Here is a 25,819-nt window from a genome sequence, read left to right on the forward strand (position 1 = left end):
AGGACTCTTGCTTATGGGCCATAAGAAGGTGCATTGTGGTTTTGGATTAAGACTAGGGATCCCAGTGACACAGCTGATGGTTCTGGGAACTGAGGGAGGCCTGCCAGCAGAGCACAGATTACTGGGAAGAACCGAAGGCTACCTGAGCCATGGACCTCTATTTCTTTTCCTGAGATATGGTACCCCCGGACTGGGAAAAGGGGGGAAGGAAGGACTGTGTGTGTTTGTGGATGTCTTAAGGGACTTTGGGATTTTAATGAAGACATTCAGTTATTACTCTTAAGTCTGTATAACTTTTGAATAAATCATTCCTTTTCTTTTCACCAATCTCTGACATTGAAAGCTATAATGCCCTGGCAGCACGCAAGGCAAATCTAGTACAGGGACCTCAGGAGAAGGGGGGCTGCATTTGGTAACATTGTGTGACCCCTTCTTTTGTGGCCAATCAAGGAAAACCATGGGAGACCACCTGCACAGTAGCTTTAGAGCAATACAACTACTTGTATATGTGCAATAAAAGCTCGCCAAAACTAGCCAAGAAGGATCCACCCTATAAAAATAGAATCCCTCCAGCCCAGTTCAATTCTTTGTCCCAATCACCAAGAATTTGGTTACCTGTGCCCACCTGTGATGGGGGAAATGTGGTTGGGAAGGGGAGTGTAGGGCAGAAAGGAATAAAGGAGGGAAAATGGGACAACTGTAATAGTATAATCAATGAAATATTTTTTAAAAAGTGGGTTTCTTCATAGATAATCTGACAAGTTATCATAAAAAGTGTTTCCCGAGACAATAAGGAGATGACACAATATTCTTCTTCAACCCTTCAGCTCAAGACTTTCTTTTTAAAAATTTACTGTATTTTTTTACATTACCTTTTAGTCCCCTTATAACCACCTTCCCCCACCAATCATCACACTGTTGTCCATGAGTCCTTTTTCCTTTTCCTCAATCCCTCCACCCACTAACCCCCTCCCCAATAGCTGTCATCCTGCTCTCTCTGTCTACGAGTCTGTCCCCATTTTCCTTGTTCAGTTTGTTTATTAGATTCCACATATGAGTAAAATCATATGGTATTTGTCTTTCTCTGACTGACTTATTTCACTTAGCATAATATTCCCCAGGTCCATCCACACTGTTGCAAAGGGTAAAAATTTTCTACTCCATTGTGTAAATATCCCATAGTTGTTTTATCCAATTGCCTATTAATAGACACTTGGGCTATTTCCATATCTTCGTGATTGTAATTAATACTGCAATGAACACAGGGATGCTTATGTTCTTTTGAATTAGTGTTTTGGATTCCTTTGGATATATTCCCAGAAGTGGGATTGCTGGGTCATAAGGCAGTTCCATTTTTAATTTTTTGAGATATCTCATATTGCTTTCCACAGTGGGAGCACAAGTCTGCATTCCCACCAACAGTGTAAAGGGTTCCACTTTCTCTACATCCTCACCAGCACTTGTTGTTTGTTGATTTATTAGTGACAGCCATTCTTACAGGTGTGAGATGATATCTTATTGGTTTTAATTTGCATTTATCTGATGATTAGTGACATTGAGCATCTTTTCATATGTCTATTGCATATCTGTCTGTCTCTCCAAAGGGAGAAGTATCTATTCAGGTCCTTTGTCCATTTTTTAATTGGGTTGTTTGTGGTTTTTTGGTGTTGAGTTTTGTAAGTACTTTGTAATTTCGGATATTAACCCCTTACCAGATATATTGGCAATATGTTCTCCTATTCTGTGGGTTGTCTTTTTAGTTTGTTGATGATTTCCTTTGCTGTGCAAACACTTTTTAGATGGATGTAGTCCCATTTGTTTATTTTTTCTTTTGTTTCCCTTGCCTGGGGAGATACATCTGCTAAAAAATTGCTATGAGCAACATCCACAATTTTGCTGTCTGTGCTTTCTGTTAGGATTTTTATGGTTTCTAGTCTAACATTTAAGTCTTTAATCCATTTTGAATTTATTCTTGTATGTGGTGAAATGTGGTGGTTTCATTTTTTCTGCACATATCTGTCCAATTTTCCCAACACCATTTATTCAATAAACTATCTTTAGCCCATTGTATGTGCATGTTTTCCCTGTCAAATATTGACTATAAAAGTGTGGGTTCATTTCTGGGCTCTATTTTGTTCCATTGATCTGTGTGTCTGTTTTTATGTTTCCCCTCAATAAAATAACTGAGGATCTGAACTGAGAAAATATATTTGAGTACAGTTTGTGAAACTTAATACTTTTTTGCATCATCAGAGAATATATTAATGAACTCAAAACCAACTTGCCCACTTACTATGCAGTTCAGATGGGAGGACTGCCCAGTACAGGAGCCGGACTGTCATCCTATGCTTGCAGTTAAGTTGTCTAACACAGGCAAACAGTTTTCTCCACATTTCGTGGTAATTAAATCTTCCTATTAGCAAAAGAGGTAACCAGCCCCCATGGACCAAAGGCAACAGAATCACAGGATGGGGATTGCCTCATAATAATTTTCATTTTGAGGTTCGGAACTCTTGACACAACATTCTGTATAGCAAGGTGTTCAGGACTTGCTGTGCCTGAGGGACTATTAAAAGAAAAAGATCTATTTCCTCTTTGTGACTTGACGCACAGATGAAGGTTGAACTCACAATAACAGAAATCAGTCATTGATATCACATCCTAGTCTTTCAGGGGCCTCCTAAGTAGAAGGCATCTTCAGTTTCCCACATCTCAGCTTCTAGCTGTTTTGTTAGTTTTAACACTGAAATGTCAATGGTGCATATGTCCAGAGTCAATTAAAAAGACTGCCACATCCTTTCTCTTAGTTTTATCTATTTTTCACTATCTCTTGGTCCAGGTTTATCTGACCTTTTGTTATCCTCTGCTATTGCTCTTTAGTGGTCTCTTGATTGTCTCCACATTTTGTGGGCTGGTTGGGAGAGGGCACTTGGAAGGGTCTGCTGCTGTTGGGAAGTTTTGAGTCACCAGGGTGCCTCTGGGGATGGTCCCTTCCAGGGCAGCAGGAATTCCCCGGGGCCACACCCACAATGCCTGGTAGAGATCTCCATGTGGGCACCAATGAGCTCTGGATGAATTGCTTGCTGATCTGTTATTGAACAGGAGCAGTTGTGACAAAGAATTCCTTGTTTGCACAGTTTCTTAAGCTTTCTAGGATGAGACCAGTGATGCCCAGCTGATCTCAGTGGCAGCAGTCTCCCTCATCTCTAGTGATGCTTGTTCACTATACCAGACTATTGTGGGGCATGCTAATGAGATTCTGTGCATCTTTCAAGGGACCCTGTGCAAAGCTGAAAGGCTCTAATTAGTGCACCTCAAAGGCCAGCACTCCTATCCTGCCTTCCTTGGGGGCCTGGGATAACCAAGTCTTTCTCATCCACCAGTCCACAGTGGGCTGCATTCACCAGGAATGCTCCTTGCCTTATCTGCTTTATAGTGAAGTTGTTGATGAGGTGGTGATTATGTTCATTGAGATTACAGTGTAAGGAGATGTGGCGGCTCTCTGATAGAGTAAGTCCTAAGGGTGTAGAGCCTCTGTCCACCCAGGGACCACTCTACCTGGTCCTGCGAGTAGGGGTAATAAAAGATGACACTGAATCCAAAGGCCTTGTCTCGAACAGCGACCATCTCTCCCTGCGAGCGAAGCCTGTGAGGCCCAGCGTCTTTCGGAGAAGGCAGGCTGCTCCCCAGGCACTCCTGATCTGCTCAGCACTCTGCACCCATGTGCCTTCCCACAGGGCCTGGTACAGCCACATGTTTCTCCAGGACAAATTGAGGTTGTGGCAGAAGCTGGAATAGGCCATCTCCACTGCCACCAATGGGATATTGCACATGGAGATCCCCAGCTCACCAGCAGGCTTGATGTCCACTTTGTAGTAGCCGTTCCCTATCCACATGATCACTCTCAGGGCCTTGAACTTCTCTAGATCCTCCCTGGTGAAGGTGATGGTTTGGTACATCGTGGTGCCACATCTTTGTTCAACACCTTCTCGCAGACCTTCTGCATGGACTGTGAGTCACAGAAGGCCACGATGGCCAGGTCCTTCTCTCTTGATCTAACTTTGCAACGCCTCTTCAAAAGGCAAAGCTGTCCTCTAAGAACTTAGAGGAACAATGTGGAACTTAAGTTCCACATTGATTGGATATTTATTCTGAGTCCTTTTTCAAGGGCTGTTGGTACATTGGTGGATGTTCTACTTACCTGGTGGATAGATGCTTACAATAAGGACACAAAAAATGGACCACCACACTCACTCATTCAAAATAATGGGATCTCATCACCAGCCCTTCCTTGGTGAATGGGTTGACCTACAAGTTCCTGAATTACTGCTCAGAGAGAACTGGGCAAGTTCAGCAGTGGCCCACCAATACCAAGGCCAATGCTGGCACAGCACTGGGCAACTCAGTAGGCTCTGGGGGTGATGTGATCCTCCCAAGTCCTGAATCAGACACCCATCTGCAGATGCACATACTCCCCTTCCCCACGTGTGAACCAGGGATACCTGTGAGCATGAGAGAGTCTTCTCACTCCTAGATGGAAACCTTTGAAGCATGGGCAGTGGGACTGCAAGAGCTGGCTGCTCCCATTCCTTCCTTCATTCACAGTCACCTACCCATCAATCTGCCAGGTGGAAAACCACTATAGATTTACTTTGGCTCCTTTAAAAAAAAAGAAAGACTCCCTGGCCCTAGTTCATCTCAAGTATTAATGGGAGGTTTGGAGTAGATCAATAAATCCCAGCCAAGACTCACGTCTAAAAATGACTCACACAAAGGTTTCACCCCACACCAAGGAACCTGATGGCTGGGGTAGGTCTGGATTTGTCTGTTTAATAATCTCCCAGGGGATGCTCATGCTCAGTGAGGGATGAGAACCTGGACAGAAGAACTATCTCAGTCTCAGGGCCTCACCATCTCTATCACATGCACAATCATCTGGGCACGTGCCCAGGCACAGCTGGTCTCAAGGGGGTCTGACACTGTACCTCCAACACCTCCCAGAGAAGGGCCCTGCACTGCCACATGGACCACTCTGTGAGGAGCAGAATCTTTTGTGCATGTTGATCTTCTATGCTTTTGATTATTTCTTGGGACTCTGTCACTTAGAGAACGAGTTCTAGCCTCCTTGTAAAGCACTTCCCTTCCCACAGAGCTGCAGGAACCGGTTTCTGGGGGAAAGCACAAGACGCTCAAATACAGCCTGACAGTGTCATATGAGAAAGGAACTTACCAAAGAGTTTAGCCAAATATTCTTCTTGCTTGTATGGACTTGATGCAAATTTAGAATTTTTCAAGCTCTTTTGTTGAAAAAAGCCTATGGGAAAACAAACCTTAGCTGTGAGTAAATCTCTCATCAGATCTGCATGCAACATTTTCAACTGATCCTCTCATGCATGGTGTGTGGAATCACCACCATCACACAGTTGGCTGCTCTAGGGCAAAGAGCACTGGAAAGGGCTTCTGGTCCACCCTTTGAGAGCCTTGTGAGCTCAGGCAGTAAGCTCTGTGGATCTGGCTTTCTCCTTGAGACTGGTGGGAAAGGCACCAACCACAGGAGGAGGAGGGAGGTAAAACTTGCTGATGTGCCCTCCCCTTCTCAAGTCTCAGTGTTGTGTCTGTTGTGGACTCACGGCTGTGTGCAGTGCTCAGTGTGGGGCAGACAGACAGACAGACAGACACACCTCAGGTTTTTTGAAGAGAAACTCTCCCCTGTCCAAGGAATGATGCCAATAGGAGAGATCTCGGCCACTTTGGGGATGTGGTGCTTTCTTGTTTTGGAGGAGAGGGAACAATACTACTGCATACTCAGCCCTGATCCACACTGTGGGTCTGTGTTTGGCTATCCCCCCACCCCACTTGGTGAGCACAGGAAGCCCCTGGTGTTGATATCAACGAATGAAAAAATGAAGGTGCAAATGAAATGGACTGGTGGGCAATATCCTCTAGGACCTCATGGGCCGATTTCAAGACTTCTGCTCACACTGCTGTGGCTGCATCAAGGATGTGCATCAGTTGGGCTCAGGCACTATAGCGACCCATGGAGATTTGAGCTACAGTGTCAGGCTTTTCTTCATGGAGGCTGTGATGTCTCAGTGTGCAGACACAGGTTTGTGATTCAAGGTCATGACCAGCCCTTTTTTCTGTCCCCAGGGTAGTGGCAAACCACCAAGAAGAAACCGATGCCCTAAGGAAGGGTGGTTAAGGCCACACCACCCACCTACTCCAAGTGCCACTCTGAGAGTTGTTGTGAGTGTCTGTGGATCTGCCCTGTGACTCGGATGCAGTGACAGTGCTGCCCGTCACCTGGTGTCCTGGCAGACAATATGCATAGCCACTGAGTGATGTGTGCATGCAGCAGCTTTCAGCTCTTCATGAGAATGTAATAAGTTTGTTCAAGACACGTTGACATTTCTTCCAGGTACACTGTCTTTTTGGTAAATGAAAAACATTTATTTTGCTGAGATATTAATGAATCATTAATGATCATTACAATGGTAGTATATTAAGACAATGCAGTAAATATCTGTTCACAAAAATCCTTTTGTTTTTAAAGTGCCCTGAGGAGAGTAGCTACTGTCTCCCCTTTTCCTGCTGCCCCACTGACTGGGCAGTTTACATAATGTACTCACTGCCCTTTATTACATATCACACTGTTTTACAACCTTGGTCTACTTAATTTTTGGAGAACAATACTGTTCTTCCCCCATCACCAGGATTGTGTCTTCTGTTCCTGCTTTCTCCCCACACCTGACAGGTTTTACATGAAGAGAATTCTCAGAATGTAGTCAGCCAATAAGCTTAGTAAACAGCAAAAGAGCAGGGAACTAGGATGTCACTTGGGAATGCTGTGTTCATAACAGCATCAGCCAGATGGTCAAAAGGCGGAGACAATTCAAACACCCATCAACTGATAAGTGGATTTAACAAAATGAGGTATACCCATTCAATGGAATGTTGTTGAATCATAAAAATTTTGGAAATCTGTTAAATAAAAGAAACGAACCACAAAAGACCATATAGTGCATGATTCTACTTACGAAATATTCAAGCTAGAGAAACCTACAGAGGAGACAGTGGTCGCCAGGGGCCTTGGGAAAGGGGAGTTGGGGACTGACAGTTAATGGCTTTTGGGGATGATGGAAGTGTTCTAAAATTGGGGAGTGGCGATTCACAACTCTTTATACTACAAACTGCTGGATTATACACTTTCTGAGGGTGAATTTTATGTCACATGTAAATATCTCAGGCCGCTATTTGTTACAGCATGTGTGCGTGAGGGACAGACAGAGGAAGATCGACCATGTCAGCACATGGAGGTTCGTCATACCAACCTTTCAACCTAATGTATACTCGGAATTTTTTATAATGAAAAGTTAAAATGTGTATGTATGCTACCCTCTTGTGGATCCCTGAATTTTTGGAAAGGTTCAAAGTTAGGAAAAATGTTTAAGTTACTCCCTTTTCCTGAGAGCAAGAAATCATTATGGTAGATTCAGGGACGTGAAGAGGGTAGAGGGTGGGGGAAGCCCTGTGTTCACCACGTCAGAACTCACAGGAAGTGACCACCATCTCCTGCCTGCTTTAGGCTCCAGGTGAGCCACCCACTTCTCTTTTTGCCACAACAGTATACTTGTTTCAGTACCTTTGGTCAGGTGGGAAGGGTGGTGGAGCGCTGCACCATGCCAACAGTCCAAGAAAAGAACAAAGAAGAGGCTCTCTATTCCTCTCTTTGCCATGGTCGTGTGCACCATTAGAAGCAAATCTCTCAATGGAACACCCTTGAACTCTAGGATACTGTGGAACCTTATGGTCTGTGAAGTCACAGCAGAGGCAAGGTGGGGACAGTTCTCAGGGGAAAGGAGGGAGGGCCCAACTCCTTAGACAAGGACAAGAGGGGAACCGGGGGCTGTGCAGTGCCTTCCTCCATCCCACCAGCAATGTAGCTGGAAGGCAGTAGGTTGCAAGTGACAAAAACGCCGCTCAATCTAGCCAGTAAAATCTTAGGATAAATCAAGATATCACATTAAGTATTGTTATTTATTATATTACATTAAATTATAATACCCAAAATATTATAAACAAAAGTATAAGTTTAATGTCCTCATGTATCACTATTCCCCATTATATTTTTAAATGTTTAGTATTTATTTGAGAGAGAGAGATCGAGATCGACTTGTTGTTCCACTTATTTATGCATTCACTGTTTGATTCTTGCATGTGCCCTGACCAGGGATCAAACTCAAAACCTAGCCTATCAGGACAATGCTCTAACCACTAAGTTGCCCACACACGGCTTCCCTATTATGTTTCCCTATTAAGATTTTACTTTGAAACTACATTCAAAGTAAAAATCTTTATATTTTAGCACTTTTAACTGCATTCTTTCCCCTGCATTTTCATTTGCATTGGGTCCCACAAATTATACATCTGGCACCACCCTTTAGCCCTCCTGTTCACACACTGTGTGTAGTAGGGTAATGAAAGAGATCTCTGGGGGGCAAAAAGTTAAACAAAAAATTATAAAGCTTGAGTTCTGAGTAGCTCAGGTGTATTCCTTTGCTGGGGCTGCCATACAACGTACCACAAAATGGGTGGACTGGGGCTAAACAGCAAAAATCTATTGTCTTACAGTTCTGGAGGCCAGAAGTTTGAGGTCAAGGTGTCAGCCCGGCTGGTTCTTTCTGAGATCTCTCTCCTTGGTTTGTAGATGGCTATCCTCTCCCTGTGTCTTCACAGTGTCTTCCCTCCATATGCAATGTTCCTTTCCTTAACAGGACCTCATTTAGTCCGAATTACCTCTGTAAAGACAAGTCAAATAAAGCCACAATCTGCGATACTGAGGGTTAGGACTTCCACATTTAAATTTAGGGATGGGATGTGGGACACCATTCAATTCATAACATTAGGTAATGACAGCAGCATAAGTCTTGTTTCTCTAAAATATCTTTTAAAAAGTAAAAACAGAACAGAAAAGAACATATAAAACAACATGAAACTCACAACCTCAGCAAAACCAGGATAAGGTTGGCATCAGGCTCAGCATTCCCTCATCTGTCTTTCTTATAGGGTCTTTCAGGGAAGTCCCCAAAGACCCCACCCTCTGGGTTTCTTTTGTGTGTGGAGAACTTACCTGCACTGATGCCTTTTGTCTGCACAGCTCCAGCTGGACAGGGCTGGTCTCAACCCATGGGTCAAAAATATGATACCAGGGATTCCTTTGTAAGGGCTGGCTTACCCAGCAGGAACACGACGCAGGAGGCTCAGCAGCCCACTCTGTGGCTTCTCCCCAAACTGTGGCATGAGTGAGAGGCCCCAGGTAAACAAGAGCTGCTAAACTCTGATTATGAATTTGGGCCCAATTAATGACAACGAGGAGTCCTTTTTCACAGCTAGAATCCTTCCCCAGGGAGTCAACAATCTTTTTAGTAAAGTGAGTGTAAATAAGTTACTGAGACTGAAAAGTCAAAAGATCTAAGACGCGAGGGGTGTTGGTTCAGGCGGAAAAGGAGAGGGTGACTCAGAGGGGGCGGGGGAGTGGCTGGCCCTTCGTGTCCGAGGGATCCTCTCACTTGCCGTCATTCTCTTACGCACCTTCCTCTCTTCCTCTCTCTCTTTGTTTTCTCCCTCCAAAATAAGTTTTCTGAGCTCTTCCTCTTTCTAGTTGTCTCAGAGGCTAACTGGCAAGCCTGCTCTCCTGCCACTGGAGCTGGGCTTGCTCCAGGGCCTCCACAGCAAGCCTTTGGAGGCCCCTTTCCACTGCTCCTCACCCCACCCTACCCTCCACCACCAGGTTGTCTAGTGTCCTAGTGGAATTTCTTCACAGCCAGGACCCTGGCCTTCTATAAAATGGACTGGTTAGGCAGACAACTTTCACTTCAGGAGTTTATTTCCATTTACAGTAATTATCACAAAGACAGACAGACCAATGGAAATAAAATAGAGAGGACCTCACATATTAGAACAACGGTCTTTGACAGGGGTGACAAAGCCATTTATAGAAGAAAAGACAGTCTTTTCAACAAACAGTGCTGGGAAAACTGAATATTTGCAATGAAAAAAAGAAAGAAAATGCTGGACCGGCTTACCTAACACCATATATAAAAATTAACTCAAATGGGTTAAAGACCTAAATATAAGAACTTGAACTATAAAGGTTTTAGAAGAAAACATAGGGCAAAAGCTTTAGGACATCGGATTTGGTATCTCTAGACATCAAAGGCAGGGGCAACAAAAGAAAAGGATATACAACTTAGACCATGAAAAATTTTAAAAATTTGTGCATCAAAAGACACTATTAATAGCCCTGGCTGGTGTGGTTCAGGAGATTGAACGCCAGCCTGCGAACCAAAGGGTTGCCAGTTCAATTCCTGATCAGGGCACATGCCTGGGTTGTGAGCCAGGTCCCCAGTTGGGGGGTGCATGAGAGGCAACCACACACTGATGTTTCTCTCCTTCTTCTTTCTCCCTCCCTTCCCCTCTCCCTAAAAATAAATAAATAAATAAAATCTTTTTTAAAAAAGCCTCTATTAATAGAGTGAAAAGGCAAACCCACAGAATGGGAAACATATTTGCAAATTGTATATCTGATAAGGGATTAATATCCAGAATACAGAGAGAACTTATAAAAATCAACAGCAACAACAAAAATAAACCAATTTGAAAATGGGGCAAAGGACTTGAATAGCCATCTCTCCAAAGAAGACGTACAAATGGACAATAAGCACATGAAAAGATGCTCAACATCATGAATCATTAGAGAAATGGAAATCAAAAACTATGAGGAGATACTAGATACCACCTCATACCCATTAGGATGTCTGCTGTAAAAAAAAAAAAATTATATATATATATATATATATACACAAATGTTGGCGAGGATGTGGAGAAACTGGAAGCCCTGTGCATTGTTAATGGTGCTGCTGCTACAGAAAAACAATGTAGAGCTCTGAAACATTTAGTCAGTTGGTAGAAGCAGAAAGTAGAGTGGTGGCTGCCGGGGGCTGGCAAGAGGGGACGGGGACTCAGTGTTAAATGGGCACAGAGGATGGTGGTGGTGATAGCACGACATGATGAATGTTTTCTAGTACTACTGAACCATACACTTAAAATGGTTAAGGTGGTAAATTTATGTTATGTGTATTTTAGCACAATAAAAAATAAGAAAAAAGCAATATATACATAAGTTAAAAATAATTCAATACAAAAGTTTTACAGTGTAAAAAAGAATTCTCCCATCACTCCCCCACATCTACCAATGGTCCCTTTCTCGTATTACAGTCTCGAAGGTCCTTGATAGACTCTTCAAAGCCATTCACATAGAAAACATGCTGAACACTGCGTCTGGCTTTCTTTGCTTTGATTTAACCATATGTCCCTTGTGTTTCATATCAGATTATATAGAACTCCCTTATTAGTTTAAACAACTGCACATTGACCCATTTTATGAATGCATAGACACCAGATACAAATGAACACATTCCTATGATTCCATTGCATTAAGTTCTGAAATAGGCAAAATTAACCGGTGGTGTTAATGTTACAAGGGTGGTCACCTGGGAGGAAAAACAGGGCAGTGACTGAGAGGGGTGGTGGCTACTGAAGTGCAGATCATGATGTTTTTTAAACTCAGTGATGGTTACATTGTAATAACACACTGAATGTAGGCTTATGATTTCTGCACTTTTCTATATGATGGCAAATCACCATGGCTCAGCCTTTGACACCTGCGAAGCTGGAAACTGCCCAAGTGCTAGCTCCATAACCGTGGACAGGCTTCTCGGTGTCCACATCTGTAAAATGGGGATAACAATACAATTACCTGGTAGAGTTATTGCCCAATTTAATATAATCTATACGAAGTGGGTAGAAGTGATCCACAAGCCCCAGAGCAAGTGCTGGATAAACCCCAGCTACCAAGTTACCACTAAACTGTAATTGTTACAAAAGAAAGGACGCTCCTCAGTGTTCAATAAATGCTTTAGGTGAAATAGCCAGCGCGGCCTGCTCGGGGACTGCGCGATCACGAAGGAGCGTGTTTCGAGGTGCTGGGGGTCAGGAAGACATCTTCCAGGACAGATGACCTCCAACCGGCCAGACACCACCCTTGTTCCCTTTAAGAGAGAAACCATGACGTCACCTCCACACCGCGCATCCTAACCTTGAAGTGCCTGGCAGGTCGGCTGAGCTACCGCAATTGGCTGGCCAGCGCCCCGCGACCCAGGCCCCTTTGCCTCGCGACCAGCCCCGGGCGGGTGTGATCAATCGGCCCAGGTGGGAGCGGTGATTGGCCGCGGGGCGCGCCCTCCAGAGAGGCCCTTGTAGGCGCCCGCTCCGGTGGGAGGGGCGCAGCGCCGTGTCTGCAGCCACAGTGGTCCGGTCCGCCCGCCCGCCCGCCGGCCCGCTGGTCCCTCCTGCGGCCTGCCTGCTGGGCAGGGCCGGCCCGGCCCAGCCATGGAGTCCTACGACATCATCGCCAACCAGCCAGTGGTCATCGACAATGTGAGGCCCGGCAGCCGGGGGGAAGGCGGGCGCTCCGCCGCCGGGTCGTACGCGGCAGCACCGGGAGGGACCCCCACCCGCCTGGGCTCGTCCTCCGCGGGCTGCCTGCCCGGATCCCGCGCTTCTGCTTGGCCCTGTAGCCCGAGCCTTGGGGCCAGACCCCCGCCCCACCCCCGGCGCCGTAGAGCCCCTGCCCGAACCCTTCCCCAGCTGGTCCGTGATGAACATCTCGGGAGAGCAGGAGTGACAGCGGGTTGCCCTGCGCGGGGACGTACCCCGGACCTCGATTGGTTGAGAGTGGGGTTACTGGGCAGATTTCGACCCCAACCCCTTACCCCTGTCCTTCAGGCTGTGGCTCTGTCTGCCCTTCATGGTAGAGAAAGGATGGTATTTGCCCTTTTGCACAGCGCTGGCCTCATCTTTTGGAGAGGGGTTGGCCTGGAGTCCTTACCAACAGCCCTTTCCAAAAGGCTGCCACCCCCAGGTAGGGCCTCCAGAGTGGACAGGCCCTACTGCCCTCTTTTCCTGGGACTAGAAAAAAAATGCAAGTTCAGCTGTACCAGCCACAAATCCACCACCACCTGGTTGGCCACTTGCCACTTTGCCCTTTCCTGAAGTGCTCCTTGTGCAGAGCAGAGATCCTGTAGCTGGCAGGGCACAGAGGGAGTTCAGGACCTCTCTTCCCAGGACCCATAACCAGTTGAGGATAATTGTTTAGAAGCCTCAGAGAAAAGAGGCCTGGCTTCCTTGTGGCCTTGTCCTACATCAGTGGGGGCTCAGTGTGCTGTCAGCTGCCCTCTGAGGATTTGTCCTCAGAAATTTCTGGTCATAGGAAGAAAATGAATGGCTCTGGGTATCTGCCTCTGGTGTATGAGCCTTGGAATTTGTTGTTTTTATTACTATTTTTAATCCTCACCAAGGTCATGTTCACTGATTTTAGAGAGAAACATCAATCTGTTGTCTCCCGTATACACCCCAACCAGGGCTCAATCCCTCAGTCCTGACCAGGAATCAACTCACAACCTTCTGGTGTATGAACCAACATTCCAACCAGCTGAGCCACCCAGCCAGTGCAAGCCTTGGAGTTTTTGAAAATGACTCCCTTCTTTTTCTGGGGTCTGTCTCCCTCCCACATGACTTCCACATGTCATCCCTGAGTGGTTCTTTTTTGGTGTACCCATGTAGGCTTCCTGAGCCACAACAGGGATGTTAATAAGAAGGCTAGAACTGGGCTTGGGGATACTCTCCAGCAGGCTATAGGAAGGACCAGTCTACTTCCCTTCTGGGGAGCCAGAAATTCACTTAGGCTAATCAACAAGCTTATGAGCTCAGAGGTTCCCCTGTGCGGTGCCTCTGGGCTTCTGGCTGCTCTATAACTTGGGGATGGTTACTCCTGTATTGCAGACCCAAAGTGTTTGATTGAAGACCTGTGTGAAGAGGGCTTGGTGAGGGGTTCTAGACGCCAGGTCCCAGCTGGTATCTGGCAGCACAAGTCCTCCTTTGTCTGTGGTCTTCCCATGGGTCCTATATGTGACACAGCCTGCTGGGAGGAGGGACTGTTGAAAAAACTACATTTAGGGGTTGCTTCTAGCCAGCTTTCAGGAGTAGCTTTGCCATGGATTCCTCTTGCCGGGAGCTAATCCTGGAGTGTGCAGTGGTCTCTCAGTCTCCTGTTGGCATTCTGGGCTGTGTAATTCTTGGCTATGAGACACTGGCTTGTGCACTGTAGGTTGTTCAGCAGGTCCCTGGCCTTTACCTACTATATCCCAGTAGCTTCCTCCCTCCCTTCCCCAGTCTACCAACATTGTCAACTTGGGGGGGAGAAGGGGTACAAAATTGCCCCCACACACTTTTTTGAGCCACTGGTGTACTTGTAAACAATCTTGCTCTCTGGGCAAGATCTCAGCTTCCTCCTCTGCTGCCGTCATGATCAGTAGGCAGCTTGCACCCTCCACTGCAAGGCACTGCCTTAATTTGGGAGTAAATGCAGGCGGCTAAACATTGTTTTTCCTTGCAGGGTTCTGGGGTGATCAAGGCTGGCTTTGCAGGAGACCAGATTCCCAAATACTGTTTCCCAAACTAGTAAGTGTGCTTTCCAGAACAGTAGTCCTATGTCTTTGAGGCCAACCTCGCCCCCACTGATATGGAAGACACTAGATTTGTGAGGCTGATGCTGTGAGGACTCTGCACTTACCCTCCTCTTTGGAATCTGAATTTGGCCCCTCACTGAGCTGGGGAGAAGAAGCTGCCAACATTCCCCTAGGCACAGGCCGTGGTAGCAGCAGCAAAAATAAAAGGGAGAAGTTTTTTCAGGAAAAGACCTGAACTCAGAGGAGGGAAAGAGTGGGGAATTAGTGCAAGGCCACCTCTTCCTCCTGGGAGAGGTTTTCTTAGGGTCTTATTTATTTTCAGACTTTAGAAAATATTTTCTTTCAGTCCAGAAGGTACTTCCCTGAATAGTGCCAGCAGTGGTGGGGGTCAGAGGAGGTGAAACCTGGAGAAAGCCTGGGGTACACCTTTGGCTACTCCAGCCCACTGGGAACTCCCCCCTTAGCAGTATCACCTCACAAATCCTGGAGGCTTCAGAGTGATTAGCTTAAGCCTGGGGGTGGGGGTCCTGGGGCCCCTGAAGTGGCTGGTTGTGCCAAGACCACAGGCCTAGTTTGAAGATAAGCCCATGTGGAACACCCAATAGGGCTCCAGCTTTCCTTTCTGAACCCCACTTGGGTGTAACTAAGATTCCTGTTGATGCACAGGGAACTTGGGTCAGATTTCATAATCTCTATTCAGGAAGCCCTAGCAGTGGGAAGGGGCAGGATCAACTGATGAGAGAGGGGTACACAAGGGAGCCACTGCCCAGCTGCCCGGGGCCTTCCTTCCTGGGGCTGCAGATACTGGCATCAGCTTGGCCTCCTAACATCGAGAGTGTGGGCTGAGTCGCTGTAGCTGCAAAAGCTGACCGACCCACTGCCAGGAATGGGCCATGGAGGGCTGACATTCCAAAGCTCATCCCTCTCTGGGAGGAACACCTGTTATGACACTGAGCTTTCTGTCCTGCTAAGGCCTGCTCTGTAGTCTCTTATCCCATATCCCTGGGTTCTGACCTTTCCCTCATGGCCACATCCTGTTGCTCTGGAGTAGGTTATTCTCTTGATGACTGGAGCAGGACTTGGTTTTCCTGGGCTGAGGCTGAACTGTGCCCCGTACCCACCTCACTGGCTTTACCTGTCCTCTCAGTGTCGGGCGCCCTAAGCACATGCGGGTGATGGCTGGAGCCCTGGAAGGTGACATCTTCATTGGACCAAAAGCAGAGGTAACACCTGTGGAACCTGCATTTTCCTGGGTTTGGGGTCTTTATAGTCCCAGGAGCATCCGCTGGGGGCAGAGCTGTACTGCAGAGGCCCCTGGAACTCTGATCTCTGAGCCATGTGCCAGGTGGCCCTGGACTCCCCCAGCTTCAGCTCTGAAGAACTCTGCCCTGTAATAAGGTACTGGCTCCTGTGGGCAGGGAGAAGGGGAACAGTTAGACCACTTCATGCCCTGTCTTTTGGAAACTGTAGAGGAAAGAACTGATTTAAAAAGTGACTTAAGAGTCCAGATTACCCGACTTGATAACTGGTCACAATGAGAGCTGTGGAGCCACTTCTTGCACCCCAGCTGGGGTGACTTGTCAGGGGCCACACAGCCAGAAGAGGCCTTCAGGAAGAGCAAATGTAGGGTGGGAGAATTAAAAACAAGTGCAAATTAGGCACCTGTGAAACATAATGTGGGGTGCCAGGGTCTAGGGACTGAGTTGGGGTAAGACAGGGGCTCTCAGGAGATGAGTCAGTAGAGAGAGAGAGGCTGTGTGGTGCTTGGCAAGAAGGGGCATACTGTGGAGGACATGGAAGGCAAATCCATGCAGGAGACATGAGCGCTGGCTGGGAAGCTGGGAGGAGTGGGGGTGGGGTGACAGGTGACCACTGGAGGGGACTGTACCGCCACTGATGGGAGCAGTGACTGTGAGTGATGGAGATGGAAGCTGGGGCAATGTGGGGAGAAGGGGAGAACATGCTGGCAGTGAGTGTAGAGATGCATGGTCAGGGGAGGAAGAGGAGGGACTGGATGATGGAAGGAAGCATGTCACCACCCTCCCTTGTCCCTGGCCCATTGAGGCTGGCTGGGCTCTGAGATCCTGAGAGGCTGCCGGACAGTTGAGCTACACTGAGTTCAGGACCTGCCACAGTGCATGGGGACACCCAGTAAACAGCAGTGGTCTACTCAGGGCAGCTGAAGGTGCATTTTCTGGGAAGGCAGAAAGCAATGCCTGGTGAGGGGCCCAGAGCCACACTGGCCTTTCCACCTCTCCTCCGCAGGAGCACCGGGGGCTGCTGACCCTGCGCTACCCCATGGAGCACGGCGTGGTGCGGGACTGGAATGACATGGAGCGCATCTGGCAGTATGTCTACTCCAAGGACCAGCTGCAGACCTTCTCCGAGGAGGTGTGGCAGCCAGGCCCTCCACAAGCTCCAAATCCTCTCGCTTTGCCTTTTGCCCTCCCTGCTCTGCTCTCCATTGGTCAGGTTCCCATATTTCCTGCATTTTGACAGGGCCTGCCACCTCTTCACTTCCAAAGAGAGCTGGCTCTTTGGAAGAATAACTGCCAGCAGGTGACAGGAAAGTGCCCACAAGAAGGACATCAGGCTGCAGCCACGTGTACTCAGAGCATGGGGCAAGGGGGGTTGGCTGTCTGGAAAGATCCTTTTAGAGCTTAACATACTGTCTGTGCACATGCCCACAACTCTGCCATCTCTTGTAGCATCCTGTTCTTCTAACGGAAGCCCCACTCAACCCGAGTAAGAACCGGGAAAAGGCAGCAGAGGTGTTCTTTGAGACCTTCAACGTGCCGGCCCTGTTTATCTCCATGCAGGCCGTACTCAGCCTGTGAGTGGTCCCAAGTCCCTATCCTCCCTGGGCCATCCTGCTCAAGGAAACCAGATGTCTGACTTCCCTGTAGAAACAGCCCCCGGATGGTTATTCCTTTAGGGAGTTCCTCATGTCCCCTTTTCAGACCAGATCATGCAGTTGTCCCAGGGTTCCCTTCAGGAGTGGGGGGTCCCATGCCTTACTGGCTGAGGTGAAGGGGTGCTGACCTGCTGACAGGTATGCAACAGGACGCACAACGGGAGTGGTTTTAGACTCGGGGGACGGGGTCACCCATGCTGTCCCTATCTACGAGGGCTTTGCCATGCCGCATTCCATCATGCGCGTGGACATTGCTGGCCGAGATGTCTCCCGCTATCTCCGGCTGCTGCTGCGCAAGGAAGGCGTCGACTTTCACACCTCAGCTGAGTTTGAGGTTGTACGGACCATCAAAGAGGTGAGGAAGGGCAGAGGGTGTCAACATGACCTGGAGGGCAAATGGCGGGGGAAGGGAGCAGGAGGAAGGCTTGAGGTGGAACGCTGGGTGTGGGTGCCCCAGTCTGCAGCCTTCTGAGGGTGTGTCCCTGCCCCCAACCCCTTGCAGAGAGCCTGCTACCTGTCTATCAACCCTCAAAAGGATGAGGCTCTGGAGACAGAGAAGGTGCAGTACACCTTGCCAGATGCAGCATGCTTGATGTAAGTCACCAGGCCTGGCCCTGGGTGGCAGTGGTGCTGCTGGGACCTGGAGGGGGAGAAGGACTTCCTGTCTCAATCCTGTGTTCCAAAGGTTGGGGCCCGCGAGATTCCGGGCTCCCGAGCTGCTGTTCCAGCCAGACCTGATAGGGGATGAGAGCGAGGGACTCCATGAGGTGCTGGCCTTTGCCATCCACAAGTCTGACCTGGACCTGCGCCGCACACTGTTCGCCAACATCGTGCTTTCCGGTGGCTCCACGCTATTCAAAGGTGCCCTGGTTTGGGAGTGTGGGGGTGGGCTCTAGAGCCAAGGACAGCTAGCTGGGCCTTCCCCTGCAGCCAGCATATGGCCTGTTTTCTAGTAGTTTCTTGGTGCTCAGTGAGCAATTGTTTTTTAAGAGTAAAATTTAAAATTATATTTTTTTCACTTTATAAGTGGGTGATAAGTTTATGAGAGATCTAAACTGTGTTAGATGAAGTGTCCTTTCCCTGTTGTCCTGGTCAGCCCTTCCCTCCACACAGGGTTTGCTAGTTTCTCAGGCAGCTGTCGATGACCTCCCAGCACATGTAACAAATGTGCACCACCCCCATGTACACACAAACTGTTGTGTGTACGGGCCCTGTTTTACGGGCCCTGACCATGTATGGCTCCTTTAGCATCATATCTGGAAGGTCTTTCCCACTGTGTAAGTTCTCTCATCTGGCTGTACAGTGTTTCACTAAGTGGAAGTGCCACGCAGACATCCTGCTGATGGCCTTTGAAGGAGTGGCAGTCATTTCTAATTAGTACTCTCCCACACTGTCATTTCGCATGCTGAGAATATACTAATGGGTAAATCTGGAGTAGAACTGCTGAATCAGAGTGGGGATGTGCCTTTGTTATTTGGTGGGTCCTGCCAAGGTGTCCCTTCTGAGAGCTATGCCCACTGCCAGCCTGATACCGTGTAGGATCTTGCCCATCTACCCCAACCAGTAGCTGTTTTCTCCTGGTTTGTCATTAGCCTTTGATTTTTGCTTCTATCGGGTTTTTAGCTGCTGGCGCATTGGGTGATGAAGAACATGAGGGGACGGCAAACCTGTGACTTGGGGTCCCATCTCATGTCTCTCTTTGGAGGCTGGACTCCCTGTAGGCCTGGTGCTTGGTCTTTTTTGCCCCTGGAGTGGCTCATGCCTACCCTTAATCCTGGAAGGAACTGCTGAAAGGAGGGTAGCAACTGGGGGGTACCAGGTGAGATATGGGGGAGCTAGTGGTAAGGGCTGGATGGGGACCCGAGGCTAGCCAGCTTTGTGTTCACAGGCTTTGGTGACCGATACTCAGTGAAGTGAAGAAGCTTGCCCCAAAGGATGTCAAAATCAAGGTGAGGTTGTGGAGAGTGCCCGTGGGACATCGGGTCCCTAGCAACCATGACCCAGGAGAGGGCACATGCCACCTCCGGAGGCCGTCTCATTTCCAGCCCAGCTGCTTCTCCCATTCGCCTGTTCCCCTGCTCCCACTAGCTGTCTGGCCTCGTGCCCTGCGGGAATCACCCCTAAGGCTGGGACAGGGGGCTGCTGTGTAGGGGACAGGCACTTAGTTGCCCCTTGCTCCCTCTAGATCTCTGCACCTCAGGAACGGCTGTATTCCACATGGATCGGGTAAGGCAGAGCTCACAGGGAGGGCTCTGGGAGGAAACCATTTTGCCCTGGACACTTCTCCCAGGGTTGGCCCAGGCCGGGTGGAGGTGGATGGATTTCCCTCCCAGGTGAGGGAAACAGAATGCTGCATGCACAGGGAGGGTGGCCATCCATAAGACCACCACCCCTCCCTCCTTGCAGTGGCTCCATCCTGGCCTCACTAGACACTTTTAAGAAGATGTGGGTCTCCAAGAAAGAGTACGAAGAAGATGGCGCCCGTGCTATTCATCGCAAAACCTTCTAGTGCCCAAGGAGGGGGCAACGCTTGGGAGAATGGGAGGAAAGGGGAGCCAGAGCCATTAACCCCTTCTGGGCTGGGCTCACGCACCAGGCGTAGGGTCCCCTGCATGCCCTGAACCCGGGCAGGTGGTGCAACAGTGCTTCCCTGCAGCACTGCCCTCCACACACACACGCATGCACACACACACATGCACCACAGACATGGTAATGTTAGCCGCAGGGTGGGCATCTTGAATGGAGCCCAGCCTTGGGTGGTTTCTGGTTGTCCCCCTTGGCAAGACCAATTAGACCTACGGTTCCTGGCTCTAACCCTGAGGCTGCTTCCCTGAGCTCTAAGGCCAGACACCCAAATGCCCTCATTTCCTCTGACAGGGTCCCTCCCAGAGCCCGAGTGCCTGGATGCCTGTGTAACTAGCTTTGGGGAGTGGGTTAGAGGAGGGGGCAGCCGGCAGCTCCCCACTGGTGTATCAGTTTCTCATGCCACCTCTTCCTGACCTGACAGGGTAGCACAAAGGGCCAGCCACTCCTGGGCATCCCTGGACCTTCCACACTGTCCCCCGTCTTCCTGAGCAGATGCCTTGGTGCAGGCTGAACAGTGGGCAGTCTGCCCTCCCCAGTGAGGGGTTCTGGCCCAGGGTTGGAGCCAGCACAGAGTGTGTGTGGGAGGGGGAGGGGGGGACTTTCAGACAGCCACAGTCTTTTGTGTTCTCCCCTTCAAAGCACTTCACTGACTTGCTGCTCCTTCTCCTTTACCCCAGTACCCTGGACAGGGGAGAGTTAATGGTCTTCATTTGTTGAGGAGGGGAAGCCACTTAATCAGGAGTCAGACCCAGAGGGTTGAGGGGGCACAGTTCCTCTCCCAGAAGATCTCGTTACCATGGGCCAGGTCCCCCACCTCCCTCTCCCAGATATGTACAGTAATTTTACCCAGTTGCCTGAAAAAAACTTTTTTGTAAATCATTATAGTAATAATTATGAACAAGGCCCAGTGTGTGGCTCTCTTTTCTTATGGTTTTTATGTTGTTGTTTGCTCACCCATCCCTGGGACTTTGAAAGAAAGGACAGGCAAGAACGCAGCATGGTACCAGCTCTGGCTCAGAGCGCCGAAGGTTTTAGTGGTTGCGGGGCAATGTGGCGCAGGAGGCGGGCTCTCAGCCTGGTGCCAGAATTCCTGAGGCCTAATTACCCACTTGCTGCTAGTCTTCCACGAGCAGCAGAGGACAAAGCTGCTCTCCTCTGCCTTGTTCCTGGACAGGGCCTCCTGGCAGGTGGGGCCGGGCTTGGTGCCTTTGAGTCCTCACCTGTTGGAACACCTTTGCTGCCCCACTCACAGGTGGCTAAAGCTGATGGACCCACACTAATAGACTCAGAGTTCAGACAAGTGAGGAAGGAGATAAGGGGAGATGGCAAAGGCTGTCAATGAGCTGGGCTCTGAAGGTAGAAGCTGAGGACAGAAAGGGCCATGGAGGAGCAGTGAGAAGGAGACACCAGAGTGTCTGCCCTTTCCTTCCTTCAAGTATTGAAAACCTACAGTATACCCAGGAGGGTTCATGTGTTTGTGGACAATGGTAAACATCTTTGCTCCCAAAAACATACAGGTCAGGGGAGGAAGAACAGGCTATTTCAGTAGCTGTGGGGCCCTAAAGGAGGGGCAGGCTTACTTGCATGGGTCCAGAAGAGTTAACCAGGTATGGGAGATGAGGGTGTTCCTGGCAGAGGTAAGAGCTCAAGGAGACACCTGGGACTGGGACAGAAGGCACAGACCTGAGTGACACCAAGTCAGCCGGGAAGAGAAAGTGGTCTCTGGTTAGAATGCAAGGGTACACCAAAAAGGTTAGGGGGCAAGGCCCGCACATGAGGGCCTTGCCAATTTTTGGCTATATACTGGGTGATGGGCAGCCTGCTACAGAAGGGTGGCTGTCATAACTGAGTGTTGAAGGTAACTGGAATGAGTGGAGCTGAGGGAGAGCCCAGAACTGAGATCATACAGAAGGGGAGAGGTTACTCTGTCCAGCCTGTCTTCATAGGGCATTTTGTGAGCCTTTGTTTCAGAAAAGCAGTTAAGCCCATAGCTGCCCTCAAGGGGGAAACAAAATTACAGAGAACCTTGGGGTTCTGTTCTTGTACCACTTTCTCCCAACCATCCAAGTTGGAGCCCTATTAGTGTGGGTCCTCCCTCTTCCTTACCTCCCTCACATTCTGTCACTCCCAAGTTCTTTGCTTCTGTAATACCTTTCCTACCCATCATTTCTTTTCCATGAGGGCCTCTACTACCCTGGCTCAAGATCATAGCTCCATTTTCCCCACCATTCATTTGCTGTTGGGTCTAAAGCCCAGATAACCTTGGTCTTGCCACTTCCTAATCCAAAATGTTAAAACAGTTCTCCACTGCCTGGTGAGATCACCTTCGTGAACCACACATTATTGCATTAATTCAGGCCCTTTGGGATCTGTCCTTTCCCTGTTTTAGGCTTCTGCATCATCATGCCCTGCTTTGTCTGCCAGCTGCTACTCATGCCATTCCATGCTAGGAATGGCTTTCCCGTATGTCAAAATCCCATCCTTTAAGCTAAGCACTATGCAGCACCCTCCCTCCTCCCTCTGTTGGCAGGGATGATGTGGTTAGAGCTCTGGCCCCGCTGGGTTTCTCACTGCCGGATCAAAGCTACAGGTGAGAAGCTGCTAAGGCTAGAACCTTATGGTGTTGGGATTGGGGATATGGACAGAACTATTTTTGGTGCTGTTTCATTATTATGGCAAAGTTCAAACTCACACCAAAGCAGAAAGAACAATGACCCCCTCATGTACCTACCTGGCTATGAGGGATCAATCACACTCCAAACCACTTCTGCCTCTTCTCCCCAGTTTTAAACCTAATCCCAGGCATATTGTACCCCAGTATGTATCTCTAAAGCATGAAAAATGAAGACCTAAAATGTAATAAATTCTTAAACATCAAAATATCCAGAGTTCAAATTATTCCAATTTCTTTTTCTTTATAGTAAGTTTTTCAAATCAATATCCAAACAAGTTTGACCACTGCACTTGCTTGCTATCTCCCTCACATCCACTTCATTCTGTAGGTATTCCCTCTTTTTCTCTTTGCAATGTATTTGTTGACAAAACCTAGGCATTGGTTTCTGGAACTGTCCCAGATTCTGAATTGTGATGGTAGCCCCATTAACTGTGCTTTGAACCTGGGTCCCTCAAGACCTCAACCCCCCCAAAAAAATCTCACAAGTTCATCCGGTCTTTATAACAATACTTGAGGACCTACCGTCTACCAGGCTCTTTATAATGTACTCTCAGAAAACATGTCCCCAGTGACAAAGTTAAATGATGGAGCCAATATTACAAAATGATGGAGCCAATATTTCAAGTCCAATCAGTCTGACTCCACAGCACATACTTCCCTGGTACCAGGTAGTCCCAATCATAGCATTATGGGATTGTCAATCCTAGCGTACGCAAGCGGAGAGCAAGCTAGTAGTAACAGAGAGCTATTCCTGATGTAAGAATTACCCATATCTCTCCAAAAACACAGAAATAAGACCAGCCAACTATGGGAAGAGCCAAAGCAATGGCCAGTCTTTATCGGAGACAAGAAACTTTACAGCACATTGTGAGTTATTGTCAGGGCTCAGTGGGCCAACTGGTGGGGCACCAGCTTATAATGGGTTCCACAGCTAGGGCATCGCTGGGTCTCGCCTTTGTGCAGCCAGAACCAGATGACAGCACTGTTGTCCTCTTCACCTAAAAGGAAAAAGGTGGTTGAAGGCCATCTAGTCTAGAAGAGAGGAAACTTTCAACATCTCTTTTCCTCAGACACCTCCGAGACACAAAATTATGGTTGATATTTTAAGAGATCAGTTCAAGCTATCCTCCCCATTTTTCAGATGAAGAAACTGAGGTCTGAGTTTACCTGTGAGTAAAGTGACCATATATTGAAGTCAATATAGATTCTAACATTTCCCCTGCCTACATAGAATCCCAAAGCAGGGTCATTCTGATATGTAATCCTAGTGCCTAAAATGATGTCTGGCAGAGAGGAAATACAGTATTTTCTGGATGAATACTTCTCATGTCATGTCTTCAGTGAGCCTCCTCACAGTAATGGTGACCTACTCAGGCTAAGAAGGGCTGAAAGGGCTGAGACCCTTAGAAACAACTATTTACAAACATATTCTCTTTACACACCAGAAGATCTGAAGCAGCTTACAGACATCCTGTAGTAGAGTAGAGTATATTAAACAAATGAATAAGAAAATAGTGGTGAGGTACTTACAGATGCAGCCCACTATTCGCTTGTTGGTGATGGAGGGACTAAATTTAGGATCTTCCTTGGTGCCTGAAGCTGCTTTTGGGGCTAGCATATTGTAGGGTCCTGAAAAAACCAAGATTGAGCCATCATACCCAGAGGACCTCTACCCTTCAGGGGCTAGCATTACTGTTCCCCACAGTCAGGTTTCCTGGATCAACCACTCCCAGAGAGAGAGTGCTCTGGTCCCAATCAAGGCATGAGGTCCAGAGAAGACACAGAAAGCAGTTTCTCACCTGTCCCTTCCGCGCAGCCATCATGCCTCCCGCTCCAGCCCAGTCGCCTGCTCGTCATCTGTACGGAATACCACCTAAAAAAAATACATGAATTATGATGTCGTCTGAATGATCAAGGCAGAAACTGCACAAAAGTTTCCGCGTACTATTTAAGTGGGCTCACAAGCTCCTAAAGGTTACCCATACCCACTGTCCCGTAGTACCAGAGTCATGATGCCCAAAAGCTACAGCACCCGGGAAATCCTCTTCCCCCAACCACCAAGACCGATTTTTCGACACATTTTTTCGTAAAGGCAGATAAATCAGAGTCCAACTTTGCGCGCGGGTCTGAAGGGCGGCTTAGCCTTCCCCATCGTGTTTGCAGCACCGGCCCCAACAAGGTCACCTGGCACCTCCATTAGGATTCTGTCGCAGCAGGGGTCAATTAGGTGGGCTGCTGCAGCGGCGCGGCCGGTAGGAACAGGGAAATGCCCGAGGAACCTGAGGCTCGCGGGGCTCGGGCACGGTCACTGAGGCCCAGAGGAGCTGAAAGGCCGGCCCGCTGTGCTGCACTAGGACCCCCGACACGGGGAAGACCACTGCGCCGGGCCCTGACGCGACCGGCGGGACGAGTACCTCCAGACGCCATGGAGCGCACCGCAGCTACCCCATTGGGACCGCGAGCCCTCAGGGCCTGTGCGACCAGCGCTCCAGCTCCGCGAAGTAACCTTGAAGCCATCGCGTCCGCTAGAACACCACACTTCCGGGGCAGCCCCGAAGACAGGCGGGACTTCCTGAGAGAGCTCCTTCCGCCTTTGCGTCCGCCGTCCACTTCCGCCGGCTGCCGCTTTAGCCACGCTGGGATCCGCCCCTTTCTAGTGACTGCCAGCGTACCAAAAATAATGCGCAAGTCCAGCGCGTCTCGCAGTCCTGATGCGACCCGCGGAAGCTTCGGTGTGTGGTCACGGTCTCAGTTCTGGATGGTGTGATTTGGTACAGTGCGGTTTGCGTCCGCGGGACCCCGTATCCTCGTCGCGGAATGGGGCAGCCACACGCGTTCCTGTGCGTGTTGCTTGATAGTTGTGCTCGGTAAATGTGGAGGCTTTTGTGGGAAGTCGTTAATCCCGCGTCTGTCAAGAGGCTTGCTGGATCCCGAATGTTATGCTTGTTCACTGTGACGCTGATTCTTCTGGCAGCGTGGGAGCCGTCGCGAAGTTGCTTTGGCCTGGTCTGCAAGAACTCAGGCAGAACCTACCCGCAGTGCTGGCATCAGTCTCCT

At 48.8% G+C, this 25,819-nt stretch overlaps 2 protein-coding genes and 1 pseudogene across 2 annotated transcripts; 1 reads left to right on the top strand and 2 right to left on the bottom strand.

Annotated features, from left to right (window-relative positions):
- Positions 1-2,483: 2,483 nt before the first annotated feature.
- On the bottom strand, positions 2,484-4,935 carry LOC114498410 (annotated as a pseudogene).
- A 7,291-nt stretch (positions 4,936-12,226) lies between these two features.
- Positions 12,227-22,793, top strand: ACTR1B (actin related protein 1B). The gene is given in 12 exon segments (XM_028516771.2): positions 12,227-12,498; positions 14,516-14,580; positions 15,736-15,811; positions 16,854-16,979; positions 17,297-17,421; positions 17,641-17,857; positions 18,005-18,096; positions 18,188-18,363; positions 19,391-19,402; positions 19,405-19,451; positions 19,688-19,728; positions 19,909-22,793. Coding segments are annotated over 12 exon segments (1,128 nt in total). The 5' UTR covers positions 12,227-12,450; the 3' UTR covers positions 20,012-22,793.
- A 775-nt stretch (positions 22,794-23,568) lies between these two features.
- LOC114499638 (cytochrome c oxidase subunit 5B, mitochondrial) lies at positions 23,569-25,328 on the bottom strand. Its single transcript, XM_028515987.2, is given in 5 exon segments — positions 23,569-23,760; positions 24,293-24,391; positions 24,543-24,587; positions 24,590-24,619; positions 25,162-25,328. Coding segments are annotated over 5 exon segments (405 nt in total). The 5' UTR covers positions 25,280-25,328; the 3' UTR covers positions 23,569-23,647.
- Between the last annotated feature and the right edge of the window lie 491 nt (positions 25,329-25,819).

The sequence above is a fragment of the Phyllostomus discolor genome, chromosome 6, assembly GCF_004126475.2.
Source record: "Phyllostomus discolor isolate MPI-MPIP mPhyDis1 chromosome 6, mPhyDis1.pri.v3, whole genome shotgun sequence".
Classification (NCBI taxonomy): domain Eukaryota; kingdom Metazoa; phylum Chordata; class Mammalia; order Chiroptera; family Phyllostomidae; genus Phyllostomus; species Phyllostomus discolor.